Below are 18,681 nucleotides of genomic sequence, written 5' to 3'. Positions count from 1 at the left end.
CACAATTAAATGAATTGCATATCAAGCACATTTTATCCATGAAATAATCTTGTTGAGAATCTACATTACCAAAACTACATTAATGCATTTGCTATTGAATGAAGAGAGAGGGAGATATTTTTAAATGGTGAAAATTCTAAAGCAATGCAATTTTCGTGCAACATTTGTGATTGAAGAATGCATATTCATGAAGGTTGAAAAACAATATCTAAACACCTTATTCTCAGGTATGGCACGTGAATCTCAGTGTGATGTGATCATTAGAAACATGTTTTTATATGGTGGAACTGTGACCGAGCTGAGGAACAAAGGCAGTGTTGTGGCAATAGACAGGGCGGGGCCTCGGACTGGGAGCAGGGGTCAGGGTCAGTGGAAGGGGCACAGATAAACATCCTCCTGTTGTTTGTTTTGGGAGGGATGGCCAGGATCACCATGGGTACTCTGTTTATCAGTGCACTGAGCTCAACCCTGAGGGGCCCCACGGCTGCACCGCCACAGGGGAAAGAGTGAGAGAGAGAAGGAAACGGAAAGAAAATAAAGACACATGGGTGGTATACCAATACATACATACATACAAGCGAACCTAGGTGGGAGGAGGGAAAAGGGACAAAAAAAACCCCACGAAACAAGTAAACAGAGTAAAAGGGATAGAAAGGCATTAAAAGAGCAGCGAGCACACTCAGAAATGATAATTCGATTACAGCTGCATACAGCTCCTCCTCACAGATCTGCAAACAGGACAAACAGCATGATAAAACGTAGAGCATGAGGGTTGTTGACTCACTTGAGGAATGACTGGAAGTCTCCGAACACTGCGTCGCAGCCTGGCCACTTGCACACGCCGTGGCTATAAAGAGGATGTGCGCTCTGAGAATGACTCTCCTGAGAACTGAAGCAAAAACAGACACAATAAATACAGAATCTGAAGCTTGAGTTCTGGGTACATGTTACAGGTTTGCAATGGATAATGTCTCTGCCGTTCCAGTATGTTGTGACACTGCGACTCTGCAACCCATATGGCTCTTCTTCATCCATAATCACACGGTTACACTTTCATTTGTCCTCGATCTCCAAGATTTCGGACATCTGTGATCTCAGAAAGTTGTGAATCTCACAAAGCATGTCTAGAACATGCCTGGGCTATTGTTCACACAATTATTTAGCATCCTTTAAATGGAAATCAATCTTTTGAGGTAGTTATGTTTATGTATATTTCCTACAGTTCATTCCACAAAGGTTTAATTTTTGCATCACTTCTGACTGTGCTCAGAGATGCTTCTAGATGTGGTATGGAAAACAAAGCTGAAGCAAACTGCTAGAGAGAGATTTAAACTCATATACTGTAGATTCATGCTCTCCGACGGTGTCTTTCTCATGTGACAGGCTGTTTCCGTCTCAATCCATTGTGATGTGTTTAGTTGCGATGACATATGTATCGCAACGTATCGTCAGGTAATTTGGTGATCCCCAAGTTATCTAATTAAGATCATTCTGAAAATGATTTCAAATATTTTTCCTCAGAATTCACCCACTCCCAAACTACCATTATAATAATGAAGCACCATTGCGGTCATGTGACAAAAATGATATATCAAAAATACAGTTCAAACAGTAATATTGTGAAATATTACAATTTAAAATAGGTGTTTTCTATTTGGATACGTTTAAAAATGTAATTTATTCCTGTGATCAAAGCTGAATTTTCAGGATCATTACGCCAGTCTTCAGTGTCACATGATTCTTCAGAAATTATTCTAATTGTGATGTTCAAGAAACATTTCTCATAATTAGCTACTTAATATTATTGTAGAAACCTTGATACATCAAGATTCTTTGATGAGTAGATAGTTCAGAATAGAAACCTTTTGTAACATTATAAACGTCTTTACTGTCACTTTTGATCAATTTCATCATGCATCAATTTATTGGACATTATTGTGGTACAGTAAAATTAACGCTTTCAAGTAATGAGAATAATCTATGAGAAAAATCAGAATTTAACAATATGAGTTGTAAACAATGAAAATAATCATTAATGGCCCTATAGATATGCTGTACTTTCTAAATGGACATTTTTTTTATTATCCAAAATCATATATTGGGTTGAAATGTAACAGACAGGATTTTTCAGATGTCTTCATAAAGCTCTATTCTTCAACTCAGCTCCAGCTGAGAAAGTAGCAGGACATGTTTGGGACTTTGTTTCAAACAGTGGACTGTTTGAGAAAACGATTTATTTTAGAACTTTGAAAAATGTCAAGAATGCTTTATTTGTTTGGGATCAAGAGAGGTTGTGTCCTTTGACCATGACCCTCTCCTTTTCTCGCCTAAGAGAGCCCTGTGTGTCTCTGCCAGCGGATTCCTTGCCTAAAACCAAAAAAAAAAAAAAAAAAAAAAAAAACGAGAGAGGTCTAAGGCGGGCATCTTTTCTCGTTCAGTGCTTGAACACAACCCCAACTAGGAAGATGACTCACACTTGACAAATTAAAACAAACTTTGTTATTTCCATCCTTATAACACACTGAACAATCAAATAAGCCAGCAAGCAGACACAATAAAACAAATGCGCGCAATGAACTGTTTGTTCTTGCCGATGGAGATCCCAGCCCAATGTCAAACACTCGCCTCACAGGAGAAAGCACTCGGGAGAGAACGCTACAGTAGTATACGAATCAAGATGGAGTGGGACAGATTTTAAAGGATTGATTACATTTGATCCCTCAGTCCATCAGCGTGAGAGTGTTTGCATGTCACTCAGTAAGCCAGAAGGAGAGATGGATAGACAATGCCCACATGTCGTGGTCTTCTAGAAGGGGTGAAGGGTTTGGTCTCTGGTGCCAGTGGCTGCACTTAAGGTTTTAGTTGCAGGCGTCTCTCTGGCGGGCAGGAGTTTACATGACACATGAAACTGACCACACAGTCCTTGAGCGCTCACCCTCCACCAATATCATACAAATAATCACAGACGGGCCATAAGAGGGCTCTGCTGACATTAAAGACCACATCAATGCAACACTAGGACACGATGGCACCTACTGTAATACGAGCGTTTATTGTTAACGGGGTAGTGTGGTATAGTGGTTAAGACTCAGGGTTGGGGAACCAGAAGGCTGCTAATTGCTTGGGTAATAGGTTCGCACAGATGCATAAACAATTTCAAACCAGTCAACAAACAGCAATACATTATATAAGCAAAGTTCACTGTCACAGGTTTTGGATTGACAAGTGTCAAGTGCTTTTGGCAAACAAGCTCCTGGAACATATAGACAAACAGGTTTAGTCCTCTGAAAACAGAGACGGAGGTGTTCTCATGAGTGTATATGAAGAAAGGCCTGCAGGGCACAGGTTGACGTAGACTGACACCTTTCACACAGCCTCGAAGACAAATGCCTCTTAAAACAACTGACAACTGTTTTCAGCACTTTATTTCTAATACAACATATTGGGCAACCTCTATTGGGTAAGCTCCACTGGTTTGACTGGTCATCAAATACTAATGTTACATTTCAGTGAGACACATACTCACTGTTAGGGCTGTCATGAGAACTAGTTTTGCTGGACAAAATATTATCCAAAAAAATTATTGCAATAAACGATATTACTGTCATTTTAAGATTCTTTTTTTTTTGTCACTAACATAACGTAGCGTAGAATAGCATAGCATAACATATATTCAAACATATGTGTTTTTTTAGTCTCTTATACTCACACCAAGGCTGCATTAATTTGGTAAAAAAAAAGTAAAATCAGTAAAATTATTAAATATTACAATTTAAAGAACTGTTTTGTATTTTCTATTATATGCTATTTATTTCTGTGAACAAAAATACATTTCCAGCATCATTACTGTGGTCTTCAGTAATACATGACGCTTCAGAAATCATTCTAACATGATGATTTGATGCTCAAGAAACATTTCTTTGAAACTACGTTTTATCAATGATAAATCAATGCTTCTGATTGGTTATAGCAGTGTTTTGGCTGTACGTTGAGGTAATTATAACGAGAAAACTATTAAAACAGAATGTCATAAATTGAAAGAACGCATCAACAATTGAAGTCACATACTCTGACAAGAACAGTCAAGTTCACTTGTGCATTTGTGTTCTTTTAGTGCCGATGTCAGTTGTAATATTATGTTTGTATTGTGTACATATCGGATTAATCTTGTATAGGATGAGCTTGGTTAGTTAGTAAACCTGCAGTGCTATACCCCCGTGTTTCAGTTTAATGTTGTTCATTTACTCTTCTGAGCTCAGAAATTGGAGAGTGTCAAGAGCAAATATTAACACAGTGTTCTTAAGCACAACACATCACATGATCTTTCGAAAAATCTAAATAAATGGCACATGCTTGTATGCAAAAAAATGATGCCTCAAGAAGAAAATAAAAGCGGTTAAATGAGTAAGTACCTGTCTCTCCGGCTGGGTCGTTGCACATGGTGTCCGTTGGTGCTGGAGTGGTGGTTGAGGATCTGAGTTTTGGGAGGAGAGGGGGATTTGTCTCCTCTACTCTTCTCCTCCTGCCGTGCATCTGCCGCCTCTTTCCAAAGCTGCTGAAGCTCAGCAGGATTTATGCCTGTGAGTAAGACACTTCCTTTATTAGATCACTAGACGATTAATAAGACCTCTATATCTACGATTCTCTGTCCATTCCAATTCATCCAAACACCAATCATTAACCTCTGACAACCATGGGATTAGTGGATTGCAAATAATCTCTCAATAAACCTATTTTGAACCATTTTTGTGTTTCATTTCATATAAATTACATTTCAGCAAGAGAACATCTTAAACCATCAAACAACCTGTTTTAATGTTGTTTAATTATACACAAGCCATTTACAATGAAACATGTTAATGTGCTGCCTATCTTGACCATGATATTCCTTAAAAAGAGATTATAATTTCAGGTTTCTCTCCTGGCTGAATAAAGGTTCAATAAAATAAAACATTAATAAACAAATATGTTATGTATGAAACAAAAATCAAGGATCCCTTTCGCAAAGCTATTCTGAGAAAACAATAACCCTGAAAAGCAGCGGTCACAGTACGGTTAAAAAGTTTGGGGTCGATAAGATTTTAAAAAATATATTTTGAAATGAATCTTATGCTCACCAAGGCTGCATTTAAATATATACATTATTTTCAGGATTATTTTATGAATAGAAAGTTCTTTGACGGGACATGAGTGATAAAAATGTTGGTGATGCAACAAAGTTGAATGGAATGAACGTAATGATCTGAGCAGGAATGCCTACTAACAACAACAGTAGAGTGACTTGGTGACCCCCTGAACCTTTAGGATTGCTTTCATTGACGGTAAACATTCTCATAACACTGTTTCGTGTCATGTGGCAGTGAGGTGTTGTTACCCTGAGGCAGTGCACTGGCAAGAGCCGACGGGACAGACAGCAGGCCTTGTCTCTGCAGGTTGAGCAGGTGCTGCTGTTGAACGGAAAGTAACTGTTGCTGTATAGCCATCTGCTGGACCATCATCTGCTGTTAGAGGGATACAGAGACAGACACTTGACACTCACAGTACAGTCACTGCTGGGGTGTTCATCCATCATAGTATCACCGCACAGCCGGCACTTTCACTCAAGTGATAAAGCTGCCGACACTACAGCCGGTCTCTTCACTCACTCGCAGTACAGTCGCATAAAGCCGTCAAAAGACAGAAATGTGGCTGGTGAAAAGTAGGCTGTGTGACAGTGATGTGGCAGAGATTGCTGAGGACAAGGGCAGCAAATGGCTCTGATGGTCCTCAGTGTTAAATGATGATGTTTTTACCTCTTTACTGGGTTTCCCAGCATGTTGTTGCTGTAGGAGCTGCAGGTGGAGTTCCTCTTGCTGTTTCTTATAGAACTCCTGAAGCTGTTGCTGAGACACAGAGGGAGGACACAAAACATTAACACCAGAAAACAAGTCACACATCAATCCAAGGTAGTTTACTCACTAGTGAAAGAGTGAGGCTGCATTCGAAATCGCAAACTCTCTTGAGTAGGTACTTATTTTGAATAAGTAATTACTTCACGACTTGTGTGTACTGTGTAGTATGAATTTAATCTGTATGTACTACATGTGCCATGTTGTCATTATCATGTGACACCTGAGCGCCAATTGCATCGTTTCACTGCCATTCCTAAATCCTCTCCTGTGGCCTCAATGGGATATTGAAGCATCCATCGTGTTCACACTTCAGAATCTCGCCTGTAGTAGTAGGTCATGCGGGTACTTTCTGCCTACTCTTTTATGATTGTTGTGAATTCGGTTATACTACTTTTGTCACATACTGTATTTTGCCTACTATATAATACGAAAGTATGCGACTTCGGATGCAGCCTGAGTTTTGACCATGTCAAGTAATAATCTACAATTTGGATATTTTGAGATGAACACATTGGCTCATGAATGTGCTTGATGTACAGAAGTGGTAGTCATTTAGCTTAGTCAATGTTGGTTTATGTTTGCCTTAGCTTTGTCAATGTATTATGTACATTAAACGTTTTCAAATACATAAGCAGATTGAGTAAATGTTTAGTAAAAACAGTGTTTGATAACTTCCACAGTTTTGTGTACATCTCACTGGCAGTGTATTGGCCACACTTCTCTTTATGTATCAGTATGCGGCACAGCAAAAGCTTTTTAGTTTGGCTATTTCTCAAAAGCTTTAGTAAAAACACAATAACACAGTGGTTCACAACCAAGGGGCTAGGGCAAACTATTACCCCTTTTCCTCTGACACGGTTCCGGTGCAGGTTTCCCGGTCTTAGTCCGTTCTGGAACCGTTCCGTGTATTTCCACTGCAGAAAAGGGGGTTCCGGGCCAGAAAGAACGGTTCAACTCCGGCCCTAAAAACTTGCTATTCTTGAACAGAGCCTGGGAGTGGGGCGCTGTCTCGTTGAGCAATGTAATAATGCTGCACTACATTGCTCTTTACATCTAAATATACAAAACTATACGCACAAGAGAACCTGCAGATTATGCGAGCTGCTGGTTCACTGGAAAGTTATTTTTTTTAGACTGGTTGTATTATAGGCAGGTAAACAACAAGTAGCATTACATCAGCGTTTGTTCCTCAGGTTTGTGACACGGAATCATGGAAGCAGACTAAATGTACTAAAAAGTAATAGATATATTAATTTAATATATCAAAGCTCCCAGTTTATGTAAAAAAAAGGGATGAGAACAAATTTAATAAGTAAAAAAAAAAACGATAACCATTACTGAATAGGAAAACCTGATGTGTGTGGTCTAGATATACCCTAGGTTGTCGAGACCAAATGTCCCCAAAAGAATAGGAAAACCTGAATTTCAAGTTCACAAAATTCGGTCCCCATGAGGGAAACGGCTTATAAATCATACTAAACAATTGTTGTTTTGAAAATGTAAAGCAGCAGAAAGTGTTCTGTGATGGTTAGGTTTAGGGGTAGGGGATAGAATGTAATCTTGTACGGTATAAAAATCACTATGTCGATGGAGAGTCTTCATATAACATAAAAACCCAATGTATGCGTGTACCTGCTGTAACATGAGGGCCTGTTGTTGCTGCAGTAACAGTTGGAGCTGCTGAGGGCTCAGGATCTGCTGCTGAAGAATCTGCTGCATCTGCTGAGGGGTGATGGCCTGAGGAGTTATCATCCCCACTGATACAGACACCTACACACACACACACACACACACACACCACATCATTATCAAACACTAGTTTGTATTAGGATTATCACAAAACTATAAATGTAGTAGTCAATACCAATACCAGTGAAATTTCATGATTCTCAATACCACAACGGAAAGTAACATGCTAATTGGCATTTTATATAATTAACAACATATACTGTATATCAAATAAAAAAGCTTCAAGCTTTTCTAATTAAACAGTCTGTAATAAAAAAAGATCAAAGAAACAAATCAAAAATATATAAAGTAAATAGTATGCAGATCTAGCAGTATCAAATATTCAAATAAACATTAATAAATTAAAAACAAAATCAAAAAGTAATCAAATTTGACTGAGAGGCAGGTCTATGATTAAAATGAGAATCATAGTTAGTTTTAATCCCGTTAGGATTAATGTTGAGTTAATACTTGCTTTTAAATAACTTAAAAAGATAATGCAATTATCCTGCCAAGTGCAGTGAACTGTTGTCTATTTTTCTTCAAGATTTCCAGTAATTAATATTAACACCATCACAGAACCAATATTTATTTTGACGAACACCCAATGTTTTGTTACACTCATTTATATTCTCTTAATACATAAACGACTGTGTTTTCACTAATACCGAGGCATGTTAACGTTCATGCACAGAGCAGATAGCACATCTGAAAATAATCAGATAGCTTGTGGGTATTGAATTTGGATTCTGTAGAAAGACTATTTATTTAGGTATCTAAATCACGCATGCAAAATCCTATGCTTGCTTTTCTGTTAAACTTAACAGTGGTTTGTGATTGTAGATGCTTTAATAAAAACAATATTTATTATAAAATATAATAATTTATTCAGTTTATGCTGGGACGTGTAGGCTGTGGCTGTTCAAGTAACTTGAAACTATTTAAATGGAAATTGTATGGATTTACTGGAAAAAAAAAATCAATACATTTACCTGGGGGCTTTTGCGGGTGGGAGCGGGAAAAACATGATTGTTGTGGGTGGGAGTGGGAGAAGGTAACATTTTTGCGGGAGCGCGGGGCTCTACATCTAGCAACAGACTGATTGTTTGACAGACAATATGATGAGCTTTAGGATGTCAAGAAGACATATTATCCTGGTTGAGATTGATTTTATCACACTGCATACATTGTGATGTAAAAAAGCAAATCACGAACTCCAAGAACAAAGGAATTTCCACAAACCCAATTTCAATTCTCTTCCCCAAGGATAGTAAACACTTTTAAAACAAGTGAACAGCTAAAAAGAGATACCAGAGTAAGACTATGCCAGACCTTTCTGTATATTTTATTGTTTAGACATTCAGGGAATAGTTTCCAAGTCCTCTGGGCCTCAACAGTCAACATCAACAAGACCATGCAAACAAATACACAAACAATTTTGAAAATAACAAGGCTTACAGTCCTCAGTAAAATGCGAGGACAACCCGTGTGCCTACAATTGGAAAAACATCTTTTACAAGCATTCATTTCAGTTATCTCAGTGTAATTTGCCCATAAACTGAGGCAAACAACCCGTCAAGATAAACAAATACATTATTCATTTGTTGACAGCAGCTCAAACACTGACATTAAAAATGCTACCAACGAAAACAGAAAAACAAAAATACCCACAACAGAGGCGAGTGTTTTCAATGTAAATGCACTGGATTCACAATGAGTTAGTCCATGCATCACTTGGCCTCTAGTAATTACCATATCTCAAGCCAACACACACACACACACACACACACACACACACACACACACACACACACACACACACACACACACACACACACACACACACACACACACACACACACACACACACTCTCTGCTTTTAAGATGTTTACAATAAACATAAACAGAATAATTAAAGTCACATTTACGGATTCGTATAAATAATACATACTGGGGTACACAGCAACTGTAAAAACAAAACTCGAGATTGCATTTTAATTAAGTCTGTGAAACACAAACAAACACAAATTTCCAGTAAAGAAGTCTGTGTTCAGTTTCATATAAACATACTTCTGGACTGAGATACTACAACTATGGGAGAACAATAACCGCTGACTGTTATACTCACAAGTCTTTCCCATACAGTGTGTGTGTGTTCAAATAGGGGGGCTGATAATGGCCCAAAATCCTGACAATTGAAGGAACAGTTAAATCCAAATATTTAAGAATTAGACATTATACTCATACGACTTTCTCTTCGATGGAACAAAAAAGAGATAGTATTTAGCAGAATGTTCACGCTGCTCTTTTCCAACTTGTTTCACGTGTGATCAAAAGCCCTTTGTGTCCGATAACAATATATTACATTGACGACAGACCTAGCTTAACATCTTCACAAGCCACAGTGAATGGGAATTGTAAGAAATGTAAAGATTCTGGATCCATGACTCCCTTAATGATTATTATTAGGGATGGGTTAAAAATATTGGTGTCCTTAACTACTATGTACTTGCATCAAAAAATAAGTACAGTGTAGTTGCATTACAAAACACTATTGCTGCTATTGAGGAGGGAAACAGGTAAGCTTAAGGAGTGGGTTAAGGGAGGGTCAACTGTATCATTATAGATGTATCTACAGAAATTAATTACAGCTGTAATTACATGCAGGTATTTTTCATATGATAAAATATAAGTACATTGTAAAAACAAGTATGGACACAATAAGTGCATTGTATCAAATAATTATTTTAAATGTTAGTACATAGTACACATTCTCATTTTGAAGAACAGATAACGATCTTAAATGCTGTTTTCAGTAGATGATTGAACAGAACTTTGTAGCGCCTCCCATCCAATAAATCACAATACGCTTTGTGCTTTGATATGAAACTCTCTCAGCTTTCGAATTTAGTCAATTTTATTATGAAATGTACCATTCTGGAGCTGTTTAATGTGGCATGACAGATCGCTTTTGCCGAATTATAAGCTCATTTCATATTTCAGCACATTGAATGCAATACTTTTAAGAGGTGTTTATAGACTTTAACGCAGCACAAGGGTGGAATAAAATACACACATGTTGATCTAAAAATTATTATAATTAAAAAAAACTAAATATTTTGTAACATATTTTCAGCCATTTATTTAAAAAATGTTTTAGAATGTATCTTGAATACATGTTTAATAAATGTTGTCATAAGAATAATCAGTCTGATTTAGTCTCATGAAAAACAACACAGTAGGCCCTATTAGCTCTTTGGACATGACTGAAATGAATGACTTGCAGTTCAGTGAGCGAGTCCGATTAATTCAGTAGCTGCTACAACTGATTCATGAGTGCTTTCCTAGTTGACTGTTGTTGCATGCAACTGAAACATGTTTATTTTTACTGTGATATTTCAAATTGCAAGCTCAAAAGTCAGCTAAACGATGATTTGTTCTGCCATGGAGTATTGTTTTATAGTGTTCTCTCTTCATCAACAGAAGAATACACATTTGAAGAATCACAAATTGAGCAATCCTATATGCTGTTCTTGTATACATGACCACACACTGCAGGCAAAGCTTTTCCTTGAAAAATTACTTATTTTGTAAACTACACCGATTCTGTTCCTTTATCAACACGACAACTGAACCAGAAATACTGTAACTTAAGCAACTTAAAAAATGCTTTTGATTGTGAAAGAGCTCTGAAAAGTTCTCAAAATACCAGGCCTTCGAGTCTCAACACAGAAATACTTTAAAGCCTGAGAAGAATGTAAGCATGCCAGCAAATTAATGTAAATATTCTCTCTCTGGGCCACAGTAAACACTAATGAGTGTTGTCTCCATGACAACAGACAAGTCCAAACATTGTTTTGTTGTTGTTATTGTTCTTGCCAGTGTGTCAGAGAACCAACTCCCCATGAGTGAATACATGTCAACAAGCGATCGCTTCTGAAAACACAAGCCATAAATCAACAGGCTTCAGCAGCCCAAAAACAAATAGAGCCTGTTGTTATTCCCCTTCAATACCTTGAACAATTTTGGTGTGGTTCCCCACCCAAAGTAAAAATAACATTCTTTCCTGCACTGTGCATCTGGGTGAATATAAATTGCAAAGGCAAGGGGGAAAAAAACAAGAGGGGAAAAAGGCACAGTTCTGTGAACATAGCCTTTAAAAGACAAAGAGAAGTAATTCAGGGAACAAAATGACAGCCTAAAGATAGTGAGTCACAGAAAAAAGGTCCCAGTGACCATTCAAAGCTTTCAGCCTCATGTCAGATCAGATATGATGGACCCTAGTGGTCATTCACTTAGTTCCCATTCTCTCTTTAAGAACAAAAATAAATAAATAAATTAAAAAAGTTCAGGAACGATTCTTTCTGAAACAATGCTATTCTACAATGTCAGCAATTCAATTATACACTAACCCCCTCAATTAAGAATGAATTAACAAATTAATAGAACAAACTGCTTTTTGAATTCATGATCTGTAAATTAAAATGTGAGCATAGAGAAAATTACAGAGAATTGCAGTAATTTAGAGATTTTAAAGGCAAATTGGTTGGGGGGAAATGCAATAAAAGTTTTATGTAAAAGCACAGTGGTAATAAACATCCTGAAAAACACCCACAAAAAACACACAGACTAAAAGATACAGACATCAAATACCAGAACACACAAGCAAAACATTATATCTCTTTCCCTCTCCGACTAAACTAGCAAAGCTCGCCTCAATACTCACAGACCTTGATAAGTCCATTGGCGGTAAGAACAGAGAGCTGCACTGAATGCTTGAAGAGTAGTCACAGTGCCAGTTTCCTCTCTACTGATCTTTCAACTTCCCAGCCTCGCTGACCAACCCACCTCCCCCTCCAATAACACTCTCACTAGGATCTCAAATCTAATGCAACCATCTAGTCATGTGGTTCGGGCTAGTAACCCCGCCCCTTACACTTGCCGTAGTGGCACGTTGACTTGAACTATTGACTATCTGAACCCTGGTTCCACCTCTTGCATTTACATGAGACTCATGTAATAAGCATTCAATTCATGATGAATAAATAAAGGCAGCTGTGAACTGGCTGGCATATAGCGTGTTTGTTTGTGGCTAAACTCTACAGCTGTCTACTTCTCTTCAGTAGTACAGCCTTATCGGTTAACGGACAAGACAGAAAAAACTTGTTTTACAATAGGCTACACACACACACAAAGTGGACGTGTAATCTTCCATCATAAAAATAAGTAATAATAAAACACCCTTCATTGCACCATCTGTTTATGATCTGTTGAAGACAGCATAAACAAGGTGGTTTGTGTAATAGTGTAAACAGCGAGGTTCTCTGGAGGTGTGTGTGCTGCGGGTGGAGGAGGGCACGGCTCTACCTGCGTGTCTGTCTCCTTTTCCGTTCTCTGGGGGGACTTCTCACCACTCGCTTGCGGCTCCTGCTGCTGCTGCTGCTGTTGTTGTTGAGCAACTTGTAGTGCCTGAAAAAAACAATAACAAGTTTCTGATTGGTTTCAGAGCAGCTCTGCTCTCCCAGGATCACTCACATTGTTTTCAAGAGGCACGAATGCAAAGGCAACATATTTCGTACTACTAAAGTCAAACTACTAAAAAGCTTGTTCATCCAAAAAAATAAAGATTATATCATTATTGTGGAGCACAAAATATAGGCTAATGTTCAAAAGTTATTAATGCTTTTATTCAGCAAGAATGCATTAAACCATGTATGCATATGGTATATGCATTAACCAAAACTGTATGGAAAGTCATGTTTGGAACGACGTGACGGTCGGTGAGCAAATGATGAGAGGACTTTCATTTTTAGGTAAACTATACCTTTAAGGAGAGCTCCAGTGGAAATAAAATGGTTTATTATTGCACGTGGATCACAGCCATAACACTCCTGACAAGCCCTCACAGAACAAATGAAGTGATGATTGCACAATATTTTTATTTTATAATAACCTGTGAACATCCGCCTGTAACAGTCGCGCATTGCACAAAGTGCAGAGGATTCAACCTTTGACTGTTAACAGCCGCAGCAGTCTCTTGGTGATTGGATCCTATCATACATTCCTCTGAAGACTATCACATGGTAACATTTGTAAAAACATTAGCATAATTCTTTGCATGAGACAATCTAAACCTGCTCTTTTATTTAAACCAGAACATTATACGCCTTCTGAAATGGAAAAAAAACAGTTGTCAGGAAACAGTAACAAAGTAAATACATCAGCTGTGCCAAAGCAATGAGAGGTCTCCAAAAGTTGATGAAAGGATGTCTCTCTCACTCTCTGTTGCTTTTGTCTTATTTTCCATTGTGAGGCCCTCTAGATAGAAATCAAGGAAAGAGAAATGCAAATAATGAACGCGAACAATATCCACAGTGGTGGGACCATCCTCTCGGATCTGACCTCTTACACCTCTGTAGGGTCAAACATCTGGCCCTGAGGAACTCCCCTTTACAAAAAGAAGGCTGGAGAGATGAGCAAACGGATATGGCAGACTTCAATAGACGAGTGTGAATAGAAAAGGGAAAGCAGACAGATCATGACACAGTAATCCTTGGGAGATGAAAACAACATGGGAAAGCATTTACAGGAGCTTTTTAGAGCCTTCTCTCATTGTTTAAACACAGGACGGTGCCCTGAACCCACAGCTGTTTGGCCTATACTCCAGAGGTGACATCATACATCTGGAATCTGAACATGGGGCATTGAAGAGATGTGTGGGTGCTCTCAGTATGAATCTACTGTACTTCTTGTCACAATTTCATCATATGCCCATCCACTTTGCACATACACAAACGTAGAGATAAAAGCATGTAAGATTTTAAGTGACAATGACTATTTTTGAAAGACAGAACTGAAATCACTGAGCCTCCGATTCACTTAAGACACGTCAATGATTTAAATGAGTTAACACGGGTGTGTCACACAATTGCTCAATTTTTCTAACAAGCAACAAAGCTATTGTGTAACAAATGTTGACACAACTATAAAAACTAAATTGCCTTAAGAAAGCATTTCCTGGAACATTTTCAACATGTCAGTCTATTGTAGGGCTTGGTATCGGCACAGATTTCACAATTCGTTTCCGGCTCAATTACAATTTTTAATCAATATTGATTCATTTGTGCCTTATGACAGTGCATAAGGTGGATTGTGACTTCATTTTCTTAGTTTAAAAGGAGCAAGTACATCCAAAAATTAAGTTTTTGTTATCAAATACTCAGCCTCAACATACACAAAGTTACTTTTGATATTCTCTGATATCATCCATTGAACTATGTAATCAAAAACATTACACTTTAAACCATTTTTATCACTATAGCTTTACTTATTTGATGTGCTCCATGTATGCATGTTGATCAATGTTTATATGTGAATAAAAGCCTAAATTAAATCTGTTCATATAAAGTGATTGTGTCTCTACAGAAGACTTGAGTAAGTTGCAGCCGAAATCGAATACTTCTCTATTATATAGCATGCGAAAAACAGCACCCTAAAAGAGTAGTATGTCCAAATACATAGTATTCAAAAAACAGTACGCCTGAATACACCGTATTACAAAAACAGTAGGCGAAAAGCCCCCAGATGCACAAAAACTAAAGTTTCCGAACGGCACATTTGATGGACACTTTACTATTCCACGACACTACAGGAGAGGATTTATGAATGGCATTAAAGCTACACAAATGATGTGTAGGTGGGTCACATGACAGTAACATGGCAGATGTAGCATGTCCAAATTTCATTCATGCTACCCATATCCATACTAAATAAAAAAATCCAAATGTAGAAGCTATGGGATTTCAGACGCAGTTGAATTATTCTGCTCAATTTACAGTATATATTTATATATATACTTTTTTTTTTTTTTTTACTTTTTGAAACATAAACATTTCGATGGATGGACTTTCAATGGATGAACAAAAAAACGAATTGTTTACCTATTGTAATGACTGGTTTTAATAGATTCCTTGGGTTATGCGGAAAACATAGATACCAATTTTGCCATAGTCAGCCAAACTTCCTGTCCGCCATCTTTATTTGCTTTTAAAACATATTTATTCTAACTTCTCCTAGACCTTTAGTCCGATTTTCACCAAAATCGAATCATATCATCTCCAGACCGTGCAGAGTAAAAATTATGGATTTCATGTCGATAGACGAAACGTTTTCGCATACCGCAGCAGCAAATTTGAGGCATGAAGCCAAAATGACTATTCAGGCTTTATATCAGCAATGCCTTGACATATTGACACCAAACTTTGTATGTGTCATTGTCACTTCACGCTGACCACATCACATTGATTTTGTAAATGCGCCACCTATTGGTCGAAAGTGATAAACCATTAAATCATCTAATAAGTTACTGCATATATGATTTTTCAGCCATTTGCCCAAAATCCTCTAAAAATTTATTTTATTGCTCCGTGCTGCAGTTGGTCTGACACTCCCAGCCATGTTGGCATCTCTTATCATCTTCTTGCACTTGGCCCCGATAATTGCTGCTTGCAGCTATATTTAAATTAAGTATCAATTGGTTACACTGACTTTATGAACCTGTACTATATACAGAGCTATTCACAATAAACTTCAGTTGAGGAGCACAGGGAATTGAAAAGATACCAGAGTTAAAATGACCTGCAAGGACAATTTATCTCAACTATGAACAGTCACAACGCTTAGAATTAGGGATGTGACGGTGAGGATATTTTCCGACCGGTTAATTGACGTGTGACAACACCGGTAATACCGGTATCACCGGCTGGGGCTTTTAAATCACTAATTTAAAGGCAAACGTAAAATGCGCGCATTTTCCCGGGCATGCATATTGGTGCGGTGGTTCGGAGCAGCACTGTTTTGTTATTGTGCCCTGAATTGGCACTAATTTGAAAACCAAACTAAATGTATTTTTTTTAACAACGCTTATAAAAAGCTGGTGTGGCAGTGTGCACTTCACTCTAACTTTTAAATTAGCGTCAATTCATCCATCGTAGCGAGTTTGATTGACGTGATCTGACCAATAAAAATCCACAATTTTTGTCCGACAAAGCAGTCAGAAGAGTTAGTAGATTAACGTCGGTGGATTTGAACTTGGCCACAAAATGGTAGGCATATTTATTGTTTAATTTTCTTTGACTGACCAAATTTGAAAGTTGGGACTTTGTTCCATAATATTACCTGCTCGGTCCTGTCTGTCAGCGCGTTGTCAGTGTCCTCTATTTTTCCCTGCTTGAGAACATGGGTTGAATCCGAAATCGCCCCCTAAACACTCATTCACTAAGTAAGGCCTATTCCCTACGTCAGTCCACCAATACTGTTCCCTTGAAGGAGTGAATGAAAACGAGTGAGCGAATTCGGACAGCCGTTGAGACATACACTCCTTAATGCAGTGCAATGTGGTATTGAATAAGTGCACTCAATAACGTCCACTATGGTTTCTCACAAATGTCTACGTTCATTTAAGACTTTATTTAAATCATTTAAGACTCTTATGAGGACACTCAACAAAACAGACATTTTGGCATAATTTGTGTGTGTTATGGTTTATTCAAGACCGAAAGAGAACTCGATACTCAATCACGTCTTTTCTGTGGGTAGTGTGGATCGTGTGTGTGTGTGTGTGTGTGTGTGTGTGTGTGTGTGTGTGTGTGTGTGTGTGTGCAGGACTTAACGGATACTGCGTAATTGCGTAGAATATTTTTAACGCTTTAAACTTTCTTTTTTTTTTGGGCGGTGTCGCGGTGGGCAAGTGATGAAACCGGTGTTGCGACTGAACACCGTGTAACACCGGTAACACCGACTGCCGTAGCAAGCCTACTTATGGCGCTTTTCCGCTACACAGTACCAGCTCGCCTCGGCTCGGCTCGACTCGACTCGACATTGTTTGGTTTTCCACTGTGTAAAAGTTGTACCTGTATCTGCTTTCGGGTACTTTTTTTCGTACCACCTCCGGCGAGGTTCTAAGCGAGCTGAGGCGAGCTAAGGCGATACTAAAATGTGACGTGAAAACAATGCCGACTGCTGATTGGTCAGAGAGAATCGTCACTATTCACTGCGTCATCATTGCACGCGCCAGATTGAGTATCCAGAATAACCCCGCCTTTTTAAAATAGTTTAGCCAGAGATAGTTACTAAACTTACTACTATTATTATGGCAACTCGGAAGAAGTCAAACGAGGAGGTGCAGACATTCCTTTGTTTGGTTGCCGAAGAGAGGATCCAGCGAGAGCTTGATGGGGCAACGAGGAACGAAAGGCGTCGCTATGACGACCGGGTACTATTTGTGGCGATACTTTCTGCAATGGAAAACGGAACGAAAAGCGAGCCGAGTCGAGGCGAGCCAAGGCGAGTCGAGTCGAGTCGAGCTGGTACTGGTAATGGAAAAGCGCCATTAGAATGAGTGCAAAAAAACTGCACCAGAAGTGTTACTAGAAGCACAGTCTGCGTCTGGAAAAGATCTACAGGACGAGATGAGCACTGTAAATTAAGGGATTAATATTAAACTGTTCAAAAAAGTCATTTATAAATAATCCGAAAATGTGTACCTAGCTCTAGTTCCAAGTCACAAAAGAAACTTGTAGCCAATGTATTTTCAGTTAGTTTTAGGTCCTTACCTGTGTTTGAACTGTCTGGGCTGTGGATGATGGGCATGAAGACGTTTCTCTGGTTACCCTCTTCTCGCTCTCTGAGCTGTGATCTTCTTGCCCAATTGGACTGCTATTGGTTGTTTGATCGGTCTTGGACTCCTGCATGTCGATACGACAACCTTAAATACAGGAGGATAAAAATAAGACAGCTGCCAACAAAACAAATTTCTTCTGACATAATATGCTTTGGAAAGCCCTTTCCTTTATTTTATTTCCTTCTCCCCCACATAAGCCTACAGACTAGATCATGACAAAACATGCAGTTGACATCGAAACACAAACATTTGTGTTTGTACTGTTCACAAATATGATAATGCATTATAAACAAACAGTTCTGAGAATGAAGCATTTGATGTCTATAGACATGTTAACGCAAATAACTGACAATTGCTCACTAAGGCGAATCTTATATTGTG

The 18,681-nt window shown here is 38.3% G+C and overlaps 1 protein-coding gene across 2 annotated transcripts in view; it reads right to left on the bottom strand.

Moving 5' to 3' along the window:
• Nucleotides 1-18,681, bottom strand: part of foxp1a (forkhead box P1a) — a 50,619-nt gene that overhangs the window by 8,400 nt on the left and 23,538 nt on the right. The window contains exons 2-8 of one of the 2 annotated variants that reach the window (XM_077214123.1): nucleotides 18,233-18,384; nucleotides 12,987-13,088; nucleotides 7,524-7,661; nucleotides 5,793-5,882; nucleotides 5,375-5,501; nucleotides 4,413-4,578; nucleotides 785-889 (exon numbers count right to left, since the gene is read on the bottom strand). In XM_077214123.1, coding sequence (XP_077070238.1) covers nucleotides 785-889; nucleotides 4,413-4,578; nucleotides 5,375-5,501; nucleotides 5,793-5,882; nucleotides 7,524-7,661; nucleotides 12,987-13,088; nucleotides 18,233-18,370 — 866 coding nt within the window. In that variant the 5' untranslated portion in view covers nucleotides 18,371-18,384. Of the gene's footprint in view, nucleotides 1-784; nucleotides 890-4,412; nucleotides 4,579-5,374; nucleotides 5,502-5,792; nucleotides 5,883-7,523; nucleotides 7,662-12,349; nucleotides 12,719-12,986; nucleotides 13,089-18,232; nucleotides 18,385-18,681 lie in introns of those variants that run through there. The other variant, XM_077214124.1, reaches the window with a different exon arrangement.

Source organism: Siphateles boraxobius, unplaced genomic scaffold, assembly GCF_051911475.1.
Source record: "Siphateles boraxobius isolate OS27281-9 unplaced genomic scaffold, OSU_SipBor_1 68, whole genome shotgun sequence".
In the NCBI taxonomy this organism is placed as follows: domain Eukaryota; kingdom Metazoa; phylum Chordata; class Actinopteri; order Cypriniformes; family Leuciscidae; genus Siphateles; species Siphateles boraxobius.
This window is presented reverse-complemented; position numbering and strand designations above follow the sequence as displayed.